At 41.3% G+C, this 19,459-nt stretch overlaps 4 protein-coding genes across 4 annotated transcripts; 3 read left to right on the top strand and 1 right to left on the bottom strand.

Moving 5' to 3' along the window:
• Positions 1-6,620: 6,620 nt before the first annotated feature.
• LOC6582520 (myrosinase 1) lies at positions 6,621-11,905 on the bottom strand. Its single transcript, XM_002008185.4, has 4 exons — positions 11,612-11,905; positions 10,657-10,858; positions 7,570-8,463; positions 6,621-7,287 (listed from the first exon to the last, which is right to left on the bottom strand). The coding sequence occupies exons 1-4, from the start codon at positions 11,683-11,685 to the stop codon at positions 6,790-6,792; spliced, it is 1,668 nt and encodes a 555-aa protein (XP_002008221.1). The 5' UTR covers positions 11,686-11,905; the 3' UTR covers positions 6,621-6,789.
• Positions 11,906-14,193: 2,288 nt separating this feature from the next.
• LOC6582519 (probable ATP-dependent RNA helicase Dbp73D) lies at positions 14,194-16,471 on the top strand. Its single transcript, XM_032731004.2, has 3 exons — positions 14,194-14,303; positions 14,363-15,201; positions 15,262-16,471. Exons 1-3 carry the CDS (start codon positions 14,281-14,283, stop codon positions 16,410-16,412), a joined length of 2,013 nt encoding a protein of 670 aa, XP_032586895.1. The 5' UTR covers positions 14,194-14,280; the 3' UTR covers positions 16,413-16,471.
• A 725-nt stretch (positions 16,472-17,196) lies between these two features.
• LOC6582518 (peptidoglycan-recognition protein SB1) lies at positions 17,197-18,185 on the top strand. Its single transcript, XM_002008183.4, has 2 exons — positions 17,197-17,293; positions 17,368-18,185. The coding sequence occupies exons 1-2, from the start codon at positions 17,242-17,244 to the stop codon at positions 17,889-17,891; spliced, it is 576 nt and encodes a 191-aa protein (XP_002008219.1). The 5' UTR covers positions 17,197-17,241; the 3' UTR covers positions 17,892-18,185.
• A 523-nt stretch (positions 18,186-18,708) lies between these two features.
• On the top strand, positions 18,709-19,445 carry LOC6582517. The gene is made up of 2 exons (XM_002008182.4): positions 18,709-18,931; positions 18,989-19,445. The coding sequence occupies exons 1-2, from the start codon at positions 18,923-18,925 to the stop codon at positions 19,316-19,318; spliced, it is 339 nt and encodes a 112-aa protein (XP_002008218.1). The 5' UTR covers positions 18,709-18,922; the 3' UTR covers positions 19,319-19,445.
• Positions 19,446-19,459: the final 14 nt, after the last annotated feature.

Below are 19,459 nucleotides of genomic sequence, written 5' to 3'. Positions count from 1 at the left end.
ACACCGCTTGGCACACAAACCAGCTTAAACAGCGGCTGGTCAGCACCCCCTGCGGTGTTAGCTTTGATTTACTTTTGGGGGTGGCTACCACAAGCACACCCAGACTGTGCAGTGCAGTAATGGCCAAGCATTAGGGCGACACTTGAGTTTGTGTTGCATGTCAAAGTCAGCGGCGATGCTGAGGCCAGAGGAGCACCCCACTTATGCAAATGCAAACAAAGCGGCTGTCGAGACGCAAGAAGTCACGTGCTGCCAACACCACCAACACACACAATGAGGAGGAAGCAGAGCTGCAGCAGTTGCTGCGACGCCGTCACTAATAAGCGGCAAATAATTGGCAGACGAACTTGAGAGACTACCCCAATGGCTCAATGGCCAGGGGCGCATCGGTGGCAGCACTAAAAATCGATAGAGTGCGCCACCCCAAACGACCAAACCAAGCGCCCGCTGCAGGTTGTCGATCCTTGTGCCGTTGCCTGGAATGTTTGCTTCCAGGCTAGCATGGACAGCAGAGAGTGAGTGAGTGAGTGAGTGAGACACAGAGCGTGAGTACTTTCCCAGCTGCATTTACTGCATGCAGGTAAGCCACAACACAATTTATAGCACACTGCATATGACTCATACATAAAGACATAAACGTTTTTATTATCATTCTTTTTTTTTTTTTTAGCCCAGCCCCACAAAGGTAAACCTCAACAACGGCAACAATTAGAATTTCCGGCTATAACATTGTGAAACTTTGAAACGCGTTAGCCCAGAACCATGTCAGACTTACCTATGTCCACGTCTTGTACGTCAACTAGTTCTAGCACAGACTGCGTATGCCAGGCGAACCCATAGAGCACGCACGATCGCTTCTCGACTCTCATTAACCACCACGTAACGATCATAATGGGGCACAACCTAGCACAGTCGATGTTGTAGTTGTAGTTGCAGTTGCATTGACAGCCGCCCCCGCCTTTGTTCAATGAGCCAAACGACATGGGCGACAATTAATTTGTCCAACGATGCGCATCTAATAATGTGACTACAATGACGACAATGGGTTGGCCAGTTGGTCTCCCTGCTTGCCTCTCGTGGCAGCCAGCTGGCTGTCTGGCAAGCTGGCAAGTGTGATATGTTGCCAGCTCCGTCTATATATCATTTTGATATACTATACGCACGCCCTGGAGGCCGTGGAGCACTTCTCTACCCGGGGCAACGCCATAAATTAACACCACCGGAGCCTGTTCACCGCCCAGGTGGTGGGCGTCGACTGCTCATATAAATGCCCAGCAAAACAAATCGAAAACTATTAAACGTAGCATGTGGCCGAGATCGGAGAGAGGCAGAGAAGCAGAGATCGCAGTAGCTGATAATGGTAACCAAATGGTAGCTGGACAAATGAGCGATCGTTTATCTAAATGGATAATGTGCTCACTCGCTGCTACGCAATGCTGAGCAAAAGGGAAACTTTTGAAAACTGGATAACTGCTTAGTTGCGGCAGGAAGGAGAGAGCTAATCGAGGCTGCCTAACTAGGAGCTATTTGACTAGATTTCTTTGGATTTCAAATCTACAAATAAGATAATAATATGCTAAATTTCTTTAAACTAAATCTACTCCTTTGCTTCTTCTAGCATTTGCAAGAGGAATTATAGACAATAGCAGTCAAAGCAATTTCAACAAGCTACGTATATCATTCGATATACAATCCTATGCTAATAATACTTATAGATTTTATCAATCATATATTTACAGCTCTTGTCATCAGGATGCCTTAAGCAATAAATCTGTGGAACATATTCCAGCTGAGCTATAAAAACAAATGTGAAAAATCATGCAAAAATCAATGAACTTGAATTTCTGGCCATCAAAATATACAAATAATGGAAATTTATATATACATTTTGTGACACGATGCGCAACATAATGGAAATCCTCGAATTTGATATCCGAAACGCAATCCCGGTTGAGCTGTGCGTCCCACTGCTAAGGGTTGAAAACTGAAAAGCTACCCTCTATAGTAAAAACTGCAACTGCAGTGCAAACTGCAGCAAGAAGAAGAAGAGCAACCCCTAAGCACCACTGCCCCCGGGCACATTCATGGGTTCGCAATGGTGGCGCATTCGCAGTGACAAACAACAATAAAAATGCGATATCAAGACAATCGATCAATAAGCAGTTACACACGCACACACACGCACACACAGGCACACACATAATCACAATTGATGATGAGTCGCTTGAGCATTGCGTGAAATTTCAGACAAAGCGGCGCGCGACGTTCTCCCAGCACATGACCGAGATCTGGAACAGCTGCGCAGGCGCAAGCGCCACAGTTGAGCCACACAGTTGGCATTGGCAGCGACATCAACGGTGGTTGTTTTTCTTCGTTTGCTTTTCCACTTCCAAATTCCAATTCCAATTTGTTGTCAGCCAAATTTGGTACAGTTGCAGTAGGCACATCTCACCAGGTTCTATGGCTCTACGATGTCTGTAAAGAGGTTAAGAGCAGCTCGTTTGCGCAATTTGTTGCGCAATCATTCAGGCAGCGAGCCACGTCTTGTGCTCATATAATTGGTTCGTCATTAGGCGCTGTGTGACTGAGATTGGTGGAGTGCATTGAACTCGCCGAGCAGTGCCAAGTCAACTTTTCAGCTGCCTGGGCGAACTTGGCACGTTCTTCTTGGCCCTATTTGTGAACCACCCCGGGCAGAGCATTTCGCTCCTTTCCTTATGCGATCCCTTTTTTCTCGTAATTTATGACTTTTTCCTACAGCTGAGAATCGTTTCCCGTTTCCCCGCTCTCTGAAGGATCTGTTAACCAGTTTAGTTTTCCACGCGCACTGCTTGATATCGAATATAAGTATGGATATGTATATAAATTACAGCATTTCCCATGCCCGAGAGCAAAGTTCGCAGTAGATTTACAACGGAAGCAATTTATATGCTAAGAATATTGAATGGATATCTTTAATGTGCACATCTATAGCTATAAAGCCATTTAAGTAGCGCTTCCTAATACCAACCACTGAACTCCCAAGCTTCGCTCGTCCACGCCAATTACGACCGACTGCGGGGACAGCTTCCAAGTTCCATTGACATGGATAACATTTAACGAGTGCACAAAAGCACAGCCCAGCGATACTTTATGGGCTGCTTATCGACATAAACCGTATCTACCGAGGGTGCTGGTGCATAAGTGTCTTAATGTAATATTGTGGAACGCAGTGTGGAGCTCGGCATGAGGGGGGATTGTCTGAATGACCGAAACTTGAATTGCTGTTCACATGGGGGCAGAAACACTTGCAAAGTGGCTGACTCTACGAATGCTGAATGTTTCAATCAGCGTACTCAAAGCCGAACACTTATTTATTCGATTTCCATGTTGACAATTGTGAAATTAAAATTTGATTGGCCGCTGATAAAGGGTTATTCAATGGCATAAATATCATGTTTGTGGCACTTTCTATAGGCGCCCGCATAGAGAGTGAAACACTCACTGATTTAATTTTGGGTGTAAATGTTAATCAAATTAGCCACAGACGCAATCAGTGTGCACATTGTTATTGCATTATTATTTTGTTGCTATTGAAAAATCATTTTTCTATATTTAAGAAATCTGCCAGCCAGCAGATCTAATCTATTCTGTTCTGCTTGATGCTCTATGCTCTACGGTATTTCCCCCTGTTTGCAGTTAATCATTTATTTATTTCTTTAATCCTTGCTAGTGCTGTCAATAGTTTTTCAGCGCTCAGCACGTTTTGGCTGCGCAGCTGTTTGACTACTGCTTGAGTATCCTGTTCGCAGGATTAAATACGGTTTATCGAGGGCGTGCCAGTTCGGTTGGCCTGCATGCAGCATGTGTGCTGATTTTTGCTTTATTGTGGCATTTAATCCGTATTAATTTTCAATAAGTGCAATGAGGTCTTATAAATGTTTGATAAATGACTCAGCAGAGGCTGCCAAGCACGTGACCCAAAAGCAGCTGCCGGACAGTTGAGAGGTTGAGAAGTTAAGCAGCCAAGGAACAGGCTTTACGAGCCGGAAACTGAGCGGAGTTTGTCAGCTTTTTTAATATGTGCACTTACATATATAAAATTTGTTGTATTAAATATTCTAATAGAACTGATAAAAATAATAAATGAATTTAAGCTATTTTTATCAATTTGATTTAGTTTTTTCTTAATTTATATTTTTTATAAATATATTTCATTGCCTACTTTTAGGGATCGATTGTAAAATAACTGAAATCAAAATTTTTGTTGCCTACTTTCAAGCGCAGCATTTATGTTAACTTGACATACAAGTCGCTGTACATAAGGCGTCAGAGCTTAACAGACAAATTTTCGAATTGTAACAGACAACTTTTAAAGTGATTTATTAACAAAATAATTAGAGCTTGTAATATATGTAATTAAAGAATTCAACTGGCAGCACAATTCTTTATTATTTACCCACTTTATCTCGTTTTTATTGCCTCTGCAACAGTTCGTGCATTCGTTATGCAGCAGTTCGTGCTGCATAAAATATTTTCGCCGACATGAAAACTGATGTAAAACACTTGTAAAATTTCATCAGCCGCAAAAAGTTTTCCCACTTGCAGTGCGCCGCATCTTGTTTGTTGGCCTGCCAATTGCTGTTGTTTTTGTTTGTTTTTAACAAAGTTTCACTTCATTTAGCCAACAGCGAGATTCTCTTGTAAAGCAGCAGCTGATGTAACAGAGATGCTCGGCTGCATTGTTGTGGCAGAGTTCTTTAATTAAATAACAAGTTTTCAAAAACAGTTGAGCAAACTGCTTGTTGCTTGCTAGTTGATAAGAGATAAGCGAAATTAACTATTTTAACTGCTATTTTGTACAACAACTAAGAATGTCATCAGAGTGAAGGAGGGAAAAAGAGAGAGAGAGAGAGAGAGAAGCACCTAGACAGAGCTAAAGACAAATGACATAATTCGTTAACATAATAACTGCCATGCATTATATAGCCTGATAAAAACTTCAGACAAATAATGCTCCCGACGCTGATTATATATTTATAAGTATGTACATATATCTAGATATATTTGTATACATATACATATATGATTCGTGACTCTCTTGCCAGCAGGTGCAGCTGAGGTCGAGACTGTTTAAAGTTTTACCTGAACCCCTACTGCCATTGACATTGCCTGTAAGCTGAGTTTGTCACTTTGCGGTTTTCCTACTTTTCACTTACAGTTGTGTATATACATATATAAATATACGAACTACATATATATGTAGGTATACTTACATTTATTTAATTTATGGCAAACTTTTCGTGTGACCGAAACAATAAATCTAACGAAATGCATATAAATTAGAAGCGCAAAAGCATTGCAGTTGAGTTTAACCGACTGTTGGATATGCTGTTCACTTGAACTCTAAGATTTATAACTCTATGAAATCTTTGTGTTATAATAGTCATTTAGTCTTGCATATGTCTCATTCAAATGTCTAGCAAATTGAATATTTACTTTTATCATCTACTTCTGGGCTCTGCCCATCGCCTAGATCAATCAAACTATTGTCAAATTGAACAGTTAGATTGTTGTGATGTCTTATATACGCCTTTTGCCAGTTTGTTTGCTGGGTATAAAAGAGTTTGAATGCTGTAGGAGCTGCCCAAATGAAAGGCAACTGGTTCTGGTTCCGTCTCGAGCGTTGATTCTATTTCTGGTCAGCTGAAATGCTTTGAAAGTCAACTAGGAACAAACACACAACAAACAATACACACACGCACACCAAGACAATGTCATTATCGTGTATTGAAAGCAAATCTGTTGATTTGTTGACTGCAAGCGGATGTGACATATGAAAAGAAACGATGAGAATTAGCCTAGAGTCAGAACCACAGCCAGAACTACAGCTAGAACCATAACTCGGGATCATTTCTAGACAATTTGCCTACATATATCGCATATGCACAGATTATCATGATTATTAATTTAATTCATTTTTGCTAAAATGTGTTTTATTATTCAGGTTCATGCGCACAGCTCCAGACGCCCCTACAATTAAATGAGTGGAGAGCTCTGGGCCCTGAGAACAGCTGTGGCCCAAGCATTGATCTATGGGGGCATTACATAAACACGATCTGATCTCGGGGCCCATTGTGCTGTGGATAATGGTGAATGGATATTAGATAATGCCTAATGCCTAATGCCTAATGCTCAGACAAAAGGCTGGGCTGAATTAGTTTGTTTGCATTTATGATTTAGTTAGGCGGAAACACTGGGCTGCTCGATGGGCCGTATGGAAAATGTCTTTGACTTCTCGATCTGTCCAAGTCGATTGTGTCGCTGTAGAAAGCCTGCTCCTAACTTGATTTGTGGCCATGACTTTGCTCTTAGCTTGTTAACAACCGATTAGCCACGACGCACCTGAGCGTGTTTTTCTGTTCTAAAGCTTAGAACTTGTCCTTGAGCGCTCCACAGTTCTGGGCACTTTCGAAATCACTCAAATAACATAAAGCTTCACCTCTTACAGTTTTATTATTATTATGTTCTATTATAATAGCCAACTGCGAGTTCCTTAACTTGGCTCAGCTGTGATATCATCTATTGAAATCGACTTGGCTCGAGCACATTCCTCGTCAGGTATTAAAAAAAAGCTAATATCCATTTGAATAACTTGCAAATATCACAATTGTTTATTATTAATTTGGATTTATCTTTTCTAAATATACATTCACACACATATATACATACATATACATATATACACAATACATTCCACTTAAATACTATGAGTACAAATACTTGCAACAATTTCTGTAGATAGAGAGTTTAGCTTCTTCGATGTAGGCAGACTGCCACGCCCAACAGCAAGGCTAAACTCCAGCTTAGGGTAGCGGGACTTGCAGCTGAGCTTTGCTCGGCGGGCAGTCGGGCAGCCACGACCAGCTGCTTCTCGTCCAGCGTGGGCCTGTAGCTCCAGTCGATGGCATTTGTCTTGCAGATGTTGGCATAAACACGCGCCGAGATCTTCGGAGTGCGCGTGCGTTCGGGCACCGAGAAGTCCACGTGATAGAGGCCGAACTTCTCGGTGAAGCCCGCCTTCCACTCGAAGCTGTCCATCAAGCTCCAGGCAACGTAGCCACTGACATTTGCGCCATCCTCAATGGCGTCCAGCACGGCGGACAGATAGAGATTGTAGTAGTCCACACGGGCATAGTCCTCCAGGCCGCCTCGATCGCTGACGCCATTCTCAGTCACAATGATCTCCGGTGCATTGTACTCGCGATGTATCCACATTATCAGATTGTACATGCCCTTGGGATAGACCTGCGGGGGAGCGAGATGAAGAAGGGAGTTTCTGGTAGGTAAATCTGTTTTGTGGTTCATTGAACTCGCGCACCTGCACAGCCACCACCCTCGACTGGGATCCACCCCAATTTTAATCATGGCTAAGTAGTGGCGAGCCACCCTTGGCGAGCTAGTCCATCATTCACTTAGTGCATAAATCGAATTGTGGCCAACCCACTTGGGTATTAGCTCATCCCAGCTAATTAGCGAGTCCGACTCGTGACCCGTTCCCCACTTAATTATAATGCGCAGCTGACTTACCTTAAGCCACACAGATCCAGAGCCGGGCCAGTCCACGCCAGCTTGACTCTCGACGACGCCCATATCGTGATTGAACGAAGGTATGGGAAACTTGCCAGTATTGTTGTGCCCGTTGGGTGTCACCAGGTTGGTGGTGTAGGTATTGATGCCGAAGAAGTCGGAGGTGCCTCTGATGCGATGGATCTCCTCGGTGGTGAACTCGGGCAGACGCGAGCGTGCTCCGAAGCCTTGCTGCTTGCTCAGATTGCGGATGCGCTCGATCATCACCTTGGGGTAGTTGCCGTGCTTCGAGAAGATCGGATGAGCAAACCAGCCCACATAGAACTGCATGGCACGTTCGGACGCTTCGCGATCTTCAGCTGAGTCGGGATCGCGCGGCTCTGGCCAGGATGTGTCCAGGGTGATGCCGATGCGTCCGCCCTGACGGTGCTTGAACTCGTCGCGATACATGTGCACCACCTCGGCGTGGGCCTTGAGCAGATTGTGGGCGCACAGGTAGGCGGGGATGCCTGGGTTGTTGTAGGCGGGTGCCATGAAGTCGACGCCGTAGGCTTGCTCGCAGATATGCCACGGCTCATTGATGGTCGTCCAGAGTTTGACGCGATCGCCGAACATCTCCAGCACGAGGCGTGCATAGTCCTTGAACAGCGGTATTATCTCTGGATTGGTCCAGGCGCCCATCTCCTGCAGCCGTTGCGGCAGATCCCAATGATAGATGGTCACCATGGGCGTAATGTTATACTTGAGCAGGCCGTCAATCAAGTTGCTGTAGTACTTGATGCCCGCCGTGCTCACGTGGTTCATATAGCCCCCAGGCATTATCCTGGGCCACGACAGCGAGAAGCGATACGTGCTCACATGCAGCTCCCTCACCATTTCCACATCGCGTTGCCACTGCAATTAAAGAGAATTGTTCGATTGTCGTTAGGCTGACTTGTGGTCAAGAATCTGAAGTATTTCCGAAAAGAAAACCAGTTGACCCCAAAACAGTTTGGCGACATATGCAAACCACCATATGGTCATTTGGCTTGGATGTGAGATCTGATTTGATTCGTTTTGTTGTTCTGCTTGCCAACTGCAATACAATCTGGCTAATTTTGTGTGTTTTCGCATTGCTACAACAATTCATTACGGTAGCTGTTGGCCTACGACTACGGCCCGGACAATGCTCGGGAGGGGCGTTCGCCTTTCAGGTGAGTACGCTAAACACCTGGCTCTAAGTGGCATAAGTGGGCATATTATGCCAGCATGGCGTGGCCAGGCCTGACACGGCATGCCATTAAGATCAGCTCGCATTCATTCATGTCTTGTGCCAAATCGATTTATCACTAATTAAATATAAGCTAGACGACTTGGCACTCATTCAATCCCACTGTAATCTCCACTTGACATGCCCGATGACATTGCCAGCAACGCAAGTGCACAATGCAGCTCCAAGCAGGTTTCATATTCATAGTCATATTCACATTCAGATTTATATTCATATTTATTTTGTTTATATACTCGAGAATAACCCTGACCGCCTCTGCTCGGAATCTAGCATATCTGGCATATCTTTTTGTCAGCATCTACCAAATCGGCAGTTGCTTTTGAAAGATTCTAATCGGCATTCGATAATCGACATATTTTTGATTAGTTTTAGCTACAGGATACGATCTGAGGCCAGTTTCCAGTAGTCAATGTTGATTAAGAACTGACCATTATATTTTCTAATCAGATATGCCACGCCCCATTAATCTATAGGTGTTTCTCTAGAGCAGGTGAGCTGCTAATGAATTGCACAATTTGTTCCAAAGTGGGAGATATAGATATAGTTTCAGCCACGCCCCATCGATCGAATCTACAATAATTTAGAAACTTTAATTCAGGTGTGGCATACACTCGGACATATATGTCAAATTTTTAATCGCTTGCCTCAAGACCACCGTAAATAATATTTATATAATCATATTTATATCGTAAAAGATAAAGTAAATTTTGATTTGGCACGCCAAAAGTGGGCGTTGCTAAGAAACACTTTATTAGATTAGACAAAACACACAAGTTTCTATTGAACGTCAATAACGTGTAAATTCAATGAAACCAATATGCTCTCTTTATAGCGAGAACGAGCATAGGAATTCCAAGCATTTCCTCTTGATCTGTATTTGGTGGATTTTCAAGATTTAGCTCTAATTAATTTCTGTGTAGGTTCAATCTTCAGAATTTGCTTCAGAACTTTTATTCATCATGGAGGATTGGGGATATTCGAATTTCTTATTAAGATTAAAATTTTTGAGATATATTTAATTAATTTAATTACTATACATTTTTGCATAATTTTTTTTCTAAATTATCTTTCAACAACTTTGCAAATCAGATCTCTAAATGCTCTCTATTAATTCACTCGAAATTCTAATCGCGATTAACTCTAGCTTTAATACATTTTTATGGTAATTTTGAGCAGTTGTAGATACGGATTAATAATTGCCCATTCATTAGATACCAATTCATAAAGCAACTTAAGTATTTAATCTGCAAGACAGCGCATTGATAGAGCCAATTAGTGCTAAATTATCAATGGAGCATGACATTTAGTGATCGTTTGTCATAGTTATTAAAGTTAGTTCAACTAACTAGCAGATGTCAGTAGAAGCTCACAAAACACAAACAAAAATGAGAACAAAGTGCAGCTGACTGAGCGGAATTTGCATAGTTTATTAAATATCGGACATAAATCGGAATCAGTGACACAGGTAAATCAAACACCTGTGCACTCAGTTAGCACGTGTGAGAGAGAGAGAGATAGAGAGAGAGAGAGGGAGGGCGGACAAATCTCAGACAGCTGCTCAGCGTTTGTTTTCAGCACAGATTATTACGCTGATTAATGAATTGAATGCGTATTGCTAATGACTAAGCCAGTGGCTGAGGAAAATTTTAAGTGTGGGCGAGGTAGCTGTATAAATGAAGTATAATAGGTCCGCTTCGCTACTACATATTATTATTATTATAGTTCCAGTTCGATTACCTCAACTTTAACCCTTGAGCCATGATGCCACCATCATTCAAATTAGAAGTTTTTATGATGCTATTGTCTCTATGCCTTACCTGATGATAGCTGTCCGATGATATGTCACCATTCGATTGATCAGCTATCTTCTCAGGACTTTTGTGTGTCATATGGTCCCAGATTGATTCGCCTTTGTCATCTGCATTCCAACCACCTTCAATTTGATATGAGGACGAACCAACGCCCCAGAGAAAATCTTTAGGAAAATGTCGTCTACTGCTCGCTGGATTTTCCACGGTGCTGTTGGCAAAAGGAAGCAAAGAAGAGAATTGGATAAGTTGTGTGTATGTACATATATGTATATAGAAATGTATGTATATATTTAGTCTCTATCAAAATTCAGCTATTGACTATAAATTGACCCTTTCTTTTGCCTTGCTACTCCTGCTAAGCTGTCATAACTTGGAACATCCAAACATTTTTTGTTTCCATCTGATTAGCATAACATTTACTTTTTTGCAATTCGTCTCTTAGCGACCTTTCTATTTAACAACTTTTTGGGTTTTGGTTGATTATAATTTGTCAACAAATTAACAAGGTTTGACACGCAAAATGTGACCAGTTTATCTGGCTATAAATAAAGACAGACCAACATACATACATACATACGTACATTGGTATCAACCTATATGAAGCTCAGGTTTTGGCAATGAGCTGTTAAATATGTTGCCAATTCTTTGAAATAAAACCAGCCAAGCTGAATTGTTTGTTGTAAGACAAAAAATAAATAAATAAATAAGACAAAATTCATATACATTTATATATGATCATTTTTATAATTTACGAACAAGTCATGTCTTGGTAAATTTAAATTAATAACAACAATTGCACTTTATGACTATAAAAATTTAATGCAGCTGCAGATAAGCAGCATGATTCGTTTACACACAAAATTAAGGTCAATATTGAGCCGTGAACATGGTAAATAATTCAAATGAAGCTTCAGTTAATTTTGTATTTAACTAAGCTTCGATTAATGCCAGATTAACTTACGCAGCATCGATGCAGCGACGGCTCTGCTCCAACACCAAAGCAAAGAGCGCTAGTTTTATTAGTTTAAGCCACATATTAACTAATATTTATTGATTTATGTGTAATTTGTATTTATTGTATATATTTTGTATTCAGATTCACACTTGATCCTTTGCACTACACTTGACACAACTCTGCAGCAACTTCAGCGTTCAAATATTCCGTTGACTTCTGCGAGCTGCCCCACTTGACGCGCGCTTCAAGTTTTGTATTTGGCTGTGATTTGAGCCCGTTAGCGAAACGTTAGCGAATGATTGCGGCTGCTTTTATATCCTAGCATTTAAAGCACAATGAACGCCCGCTGAGAACGACTCACGAGATAAAAAAAACAAAAACAAAAACAAAAGCAAAACAAAACGCAAATCGACGAGCGTTCGAAACTCACCTCCGAACGAGTTGCGCTCAGCGGCAACAGGTGTGCGTGTTGTTGTTGTTGTTGTTGTTATTGCTGTTGCTAGTTATATTTTTATTGTTTCTGTTATTTTGTGTTTTGCCGGTAGCCTGCTGGATTAGTGAGATGAGCGAGAAATCCCCAATCTGACGACGACAGCGACGATTCACGCAATGGGCGTTGCGTTTCCAATGGAATTATTTAAATTTGTCATCATCTGGTTTTGGTTTTTTATTTTTTCTCTCTCTCTCACTCTCCCGTATAAATTTCGCGTGCATTCGCATCTATAAGCATAAACAATAAATTAATTTGAATTATAGCTGTTAGCATGAAGTACTTGGTATTCAAATTCGGTTTGAATATGGAATAGTTACCGCCATAGATCTAATTGTTATGCCAATTTTCTAGTCTCTCACACTTTTCCAATTGATTTCATTTGCCTTTTATTCGGGAACAGGCGAAAACAGATCTCTGTTTGAACAAGTGACAGATAGCTACATCAGTTGCTCAGATAACAAACGGTATGTGGAGCATCAGCACAGGTGAGCGAGCCAGCGAGCGAGTGAGAAAACATGTTGAAAAGCAATTCAATCAATGGACTTCACTATCGCTGAGATAGCACAGAAGTCGAGAAGTTTTCCACGTCTTCAGGCCAACAAACAAAAATAACAGACTCATTCAAGCTCATAATATATATGAGTAGTATTCATTTACCTGTCGATGCTGCAGAGCTTGAGCTGGGTTTTTCCCAAGCTTAAGCCACACATTAACCAAGAAGTGGTAGAGTTAATAGGACAGGCCAACAGGATTTAGTAACCATGACGTAACGTAAGAGAGACTTAGGGTAGATTGATAGGCGAGATAGTCGAGGTCAGCTGAAGGTCAACTTCTCAGCTAAATTTATCAAACGAAAATAGCTTTAGACGGCTGTAATTGTATTTTTGCTATATTCTTAACTCTACCGTCTTGAATGAAAAATAGCATCGTTCAATCAATTACAATTCAATTATAATTCTGGTAATCATTCCTCCATCGCATTTTATTGACATGTTAAATGATTTCTTGAGCCTACCGCATTTTGTGGTTTTATAAATACTCCATTTATTTTAAGTTTGTATTTTTATTTATTTTTAGCCTTTTTCTTATTATACGTGCTTCACACTTAAACATGCCTTTAATGTAAGTCATTCAGGCCGTTAACCCACTGCCACGCCTACTCTCACAACTGTATGCAGAATAAAATTCAATGTAATTTGCCAAAACGTATCAAGTTTAAACAATTTTATTTTTAAATCAAAAAATTTCCTATCAGCGATTAAATGAATGCAAAACTGTATGAATATTTGCAAAATTTCTCCGATTACCATATCATTTGAGTTTATGTTAATACCTGTTGCAGTGATTAATGATCATTTGGACTAGCCAAGTCTTATTTTGTTGGCACTAAACGCACTCAACGCATTTATTCAACCGGTTTTTGTTGTTGTTGTTGTTTATTTATACAGTGCTGTCGCCAAAGATTGTGATTTTTTTGGTACACACGTGAAGACGTCTTAAAGTGGAAGCTGGCTTGAATGACTCATAATTGCAAACGCGAAAAAAATCACCATGCGCAGAACTTGAGATAGTTAAATACACGCATCGATACAGTAAACACGTCAATACTGACGGTAAAAAAAAAAACCATAAGTATACATATATACTAATTAAAAATGTTTTTCCCTTGGTAAAGGCAGCTACGAATACAACTACAAATATTTACTTATTAATAGAAACGTTCATTATTCTAGTATATTGTGTCAAACGCTGTTCAGCTAATTTATATTTGAATTTCGTATTATATATATATTAACATTCTTTATTCGTTAAATGGAATATTACAAATTTATTGCTATAAATAAAAATGAAATTATCTGTAATGAATAATGAATAATTTCACTTAATGCATGCAGACTTGAAATAACCAGTGGTGAGTGATATTAGTTATATTCTATTAATGTTGATTTATTAATTAGAGTTAAATATCATAAAATATAAATAATTGAGACTGATGCAATATGGGTATTTTTTTAAATAGCGCGCCGTTATCATTTACTATAAATTCACTTATCGATATGCCATACATGAAATCGATGTTAATTGAGACTTTCGAGTATCGATACTATAAGTCGATACTTTGCACTGCCAAAACGTAAACAACTGGCAACACGTGCGCGGATTTTACAAATTGTTGAATAAAATGGAATTATTCACAGTAAATCGGTAAATAAAATTAACTTTTTAGTAATACATACGAATTTATTTATAATTAATATTCACAGATACACCGAGGATCAGAGTAAACTGGCACAAGGCAGTGGCGAGGCGGCAAATGAAGATGAAATTTTGCAAAAGCTTCTGCAAAAAGCTGAAAAGCGTAAACGGAAACATAAAAACATCGAGGAGGCGACAGTAAAAGAGCCAGAAGCAGAACAATCAGCTAAAGCTGTGGAAACAATAGTGCAAACAGAAAATGCAACAGAGCAACAGACAGAAACAACATCTGCTGACGCCAAAGAAACGGAGGAAGAGCCTTCGCATGATTTCCAAGTGCTCGGAGCAGATGCCTCAGCGGCAAAACGACCAAAAGTGGAAATGGTATTGCCAGCTTGGCTGGCACATCCCACAATTATCGAAGGAGGTTTGAAAGCAGCTGACAGTGCCGATGCGGAGGCAGATGCCGCATCCATTAAACAGCTGCCCTACCTGGAGAAATACATCCGCAGTGCACTAAAGCAAATGAAGATCAAACGTCTCTTTCCGGTGCAGACTGCCGTTATTCCTTGGATACTGGAGGCGCAAGCTAAGCCCGAGCCTTTTCGACCAAGGGATATCTGCGTCTCGGCACCCACTGGCAGTGGAAAGACTTTGGCTTTTGCCATACCCATTGTCCAGCTGTTGGCCAAGCGAGTGCAATGCAAAGTGCGAGCCTTGGTGGTGTTACCTGTAGCAGAGTTGGCTTTACAGGTGTATAAAGTCTTCAGCGCACTGTGCAGCCTGACAGAGCTGGAGGTGTGTCTGCTATCCAAGCAGCATCGCCTGGAGGATGAGCAGGACAAGCTAGTGGAACAGTATAAGGGTGTCTACTACTCCAAGGTGGACATTGTGGTCACTACGCCAGGTGAGTTGTGAAATTAACTGCCACACAAGATTCTTTAATTCGCATTTCAATATTTTTTAGGTCGTTTGGTGGACCATTTGCATGCCACAAAGGGCTTCTGCCTAAAGTCCCTAAAATTTCTGGTTATTGATGAGGCGGATCGTATCATGGACGCTGTCTTCCAAAACTGGCTCTATCATCTGGATGCTCATGTCCGATCGACAGCTGATCAACTGCTGACAGGTGTGCAGGCGCCGCTTTGTTACCAGGAGCTGCTCAATAGTTGGGGTAAGCAGCCGCATAAGCTGCTCTTCTCGGCCACGCTCTCCCAGGATCCTGAGAAGCTGCAGAACTTGCGTCTGTTCCAGCCCAAGCTCTTTACCACGACGCTTACTATGCCAGTTTTACAGCCTGCACTTGACAACGGAGAACTGCCTGATCAGACCAGTACATTTATTGGCAAATATACAACGCCTGCGGAACTAACGGAACAGTACTGCGTGACGGAAATGCGACTGAAGCCACTTACGCTGTATGCCATGGTGCTTTTAAATAATTGGAAACGGTTTTTGTGCTTTACCAACAGTGCCGACACAGCCAACCGTTTGGCCTGTGTGCTCGTTCATCTGTTCAAGGACTCGACGATACGTGTTAAAGAGCTATCCGCCAAAATGTCTGCAACAAAGCGAGGCCATCGCCTTTCGGAATTCGCTCGTGGCAATATTCACGGCCTCGTCTGCTCGGATGCATTGGCCAGAGGCATTGATGTGCCGAATGTGGACGTCGTAGTATCCTACGAGGCGCCGCGTCACATCAAGACGTACATACATCGTGTGGGTCGTACGGCGCGTGCTGGCCAGAAAGGCACTGCCATAACGCTGCTCACGGACAAGGATCAGGCGAACTTTAAGAAAATGCTCTACGAAGTAGGCAAATCAATGGGCGAGGAGCTTATCATCTCTCCGGACATTGAAGTCGAACATGCAGCCATCTACAAGAGTGCTCTGGAGCTGCTGCGCTTGCGCCAAGAGAAAAAGAAGAGCGCCATCAAGGTGCAGAAGATGCGCATTAGTCGCAAAGCAGATTTGCACAAGAAACCTGAAGCGGAGATGACTCTCATGGAGAAACTTCAGTTCAAGGTGGGTGTCCAAGAGAGCAAGGTGAAAAAGACGACGAAACATGCCGTTGTAAAGACCCAGAAGCCGACTAAACGCCAACCCATTAAAGAGTAAAAATGTAAATGTCTGTCGTGAGGGAATGTTCAATAAACGTAAATCTATAATAAAATGTATATATAAAGGAATCTTATCTACTGATAGAAACTGGGAAATTATAGAGATTTGTAATCCCAGAGTATGGAAGGATATGAATGAGTCTATGTCTGGCAACATTTTCATTGGGCAACACATGCGCTTGGCAACATTCCCGCTTGGCAACATTCGCGCTTTGCAACACTGATTGGCTTCACAACAATTGCGTTTGGGAACATTAAGACTTTGGCAACATGCAAGCTTGTCAACATTCTCGTATGGCAACATGTGAATTTGGCAATAGATGACTTGGAGAAATGCAGTAAAATGACGAGAGCTACAATAAAAAACGCAAAAACACGGGTCTTGGGTAAATACCTGTTACATAGAAAGAACTAAAAGTATATTTATATGAATAGCTAAAAGTTCAAATGTATTGAAATATATTATGTATGACTGTCTTATCACTGTGAGAGAGTCAAGAGTCAAGTGATTCCCCCACGGGTACATTACCGAAAGCATAAAGAAAATATGACTAAGCATAACATCTTTTGAATACTCTTTCAAGCTAAGCTTGAATAGTAATAAATGGGGCATAAATGTAAAATTTATAAATAAATAAAAGATATCAATATAAATAAATACTAATAATTATCTAGCTAAATAAAATATGATCTACTTTGGGATGTGTTGTAGTTAACTAACCTAACAAATAAGCTCAAGCAGAATAGAGTACCTCGGGCTGCCCTTATCGGGCTATTTAAACAGTTCGCTAGTCAGAGCGAATCTCAAAAGTTAAACAGCCAACAAGATGAACACATCAGCAATCAAATTTCTGACCATTGTAGCGCTCTCCACATTCGGTAATTAATCACATAAACATTCTGCCATCTCTCAGGAGCTCTCGCTAATCAGCCAAATCTCAAATAACTTATAGCACTGTGCGCTACGACGCAGGCGTTGACCATTGAGCCGCGCAGCAGTTGGGGAGCAGCGAGTGCTCGTTCGCCCTCTCGCATCAATGGCGCTGTGGAATACGTGATCATCCATCATTCGGACAATCCCAATGGATGCACCACATCACAGCAGTGCCAGCGCATGATCAAGGCCATTCAGTCGGATCACAAGGGCCGGCGCAACTTCAGCGACATCGGCTACAACTTCATTGTGGCCGGCGATGGCAAAGTGTACGAGGGTCGCGGCTTCGGGCTGCAGGGCTCCCATGCGCCCAGCTACAACCGCAAGAGCATTGGCATTGTCTTCATTGGCAACTTTGAGAGCAACGCGCCCAGCGCACAGATGCTGCAGAATGCCAAGGATCTCATTGAGCTGGCCAAGCAACGTGGCTATCTGAGGAGCGACTATACCCTGCTCGGCCATCGCCAGACCAAGGCAACTGCTTGCCCCGGCACTGCGCTCTACAATCAGATTAAGACGTGGCCGCACTGGAAAGAGATTTAGTTGAGAGAATTCTCGATATTGACTGAATTACGTATTTTAGTAGATTTAAAAATACATATTAAATAAGTAATAAATACTATATTACATGTACATAAATATTAGTATGTAATTGGATTCTATTTCTCAGAAATCTTGCTTAGAACTTAATCATATTTCATGATAAGGATTACTATTAATTCTAACAGACTCAGAACAACCAGAGTTAATTTTGTTTTTTAGTGGAATCCTTTATATATGATGCTCCTCGAGCTGTGATAAAAATCTTTCGCATTAAAAATTAGTATATATTTACAACTTTCTCTTGATTAGATCTTGCTTTAAATTGCAATTTCAGAATGTATCTCTGACTATTTAGAAGTTCAGACGTCATACTTAGAATTTCACCTTTAAGTGTGTTTGCAAGCTGTTTAAATATGTGAAAAAGCAAACAAATTGTTTTTAACTTAATACAGTAGAATCTATTTATGGTTCTACTAACACTTCAGCAGCTGATAAAGAGAAAGGTATGTATGTTTGCTGAACAAATCTACAGAATTTGCTATGATCAGCATCCACCTACTTGCTGAATTGCACGATTTCCTATATGTTCTGTGTCTGAATTAACTGAAATGGAATTATTTATTTTGCTGTTCATAACCCTATTTGAAGATCTCTTTTTAAAGCAAATATTTATGAGCAGCTGTTCAATATTTGGTATTTGGAACAGCTGTTATAGAAATTTAAAAAATATACGTATTTTATATAAATACATATATATGTATATGTATATCCAATCTTAAAGAAGTCTTGTGTCATCAAGCCAAGCTTAAGCAATGCAAATGAGCTGGCCTTGAGCTGCACTCGGCCCAAATGGGCTCAGCCATGGGTGACGAAAAAGGGCTCAGCTCCTTAAATGGGCGATTGCATTTGAAAAGCAAATGCAATGCAACTGACGTAATGACAGGGTATATAATTAGCTAAGCTGCTGACAACATGGAACAGTGAACAACTAGCCAGCGGCAACAGCAAATCCTCGCCAGACACTACCCAAAATGAAGCTGGTAAGTGGAGAAGGAAAACGATTGTGGAGCACCTTTTAGCTAATGCACTATTTGCAGCTGTTTTACAATTGCCTCCTTCTGCTGCTGGCTGCGATCGTGGTTCAGGCCAGCGTTTTACCTGCCAGCACTGGAGTAGCCATTCCGGCACCGGCGCTGGTTCCCGTGGCTGCGAGTCATCAATTTGTGGCGCGCAACTACAATGGCTTCTATGTGCCAACGACGACGACCATAGCTTGGCCAGCTTGGACGTCCTATCCGAATACCTACTATAAGTACAGCGGCGGCTATCCCACCTATACCTATCCCGGCTATAGCTATTCCTATGGCTACTATCCCAGCTATCCCGGCTATCCCGCCTATGGCTATGGATATAAGAGTGTTTGGTAAGGGGTGGCAGAAGGGATATATATAAATATATTATTGTGATAATCGACAACTTTACCACTCATACAACAACTTTACAAACTCATAAAGTATTATGTATTATGATAAACATAAAAGATATAAAATAAAATACTAAAGACTAAA

This window comes from Drosophila mojavensis, unplaced genomic scaffold, assembly GCF_018153725.1.
Source record: "Drosophila mojavensis isolate 15081-1352.22 unplaced genomic scaffold, ASM1815372v1 contig_74, whole genome shotgun sequence".
NCBI lineage: Eukaryota > Metazoa > Arthropoda > Insecta > Diptera > Drosophilidae > Drosophila > Drosophila mojavensis.
Note: the sequence above shows the minus strand (reverse complement) of the source record. Positions and strands in the feature narration are given on the sequence as shown.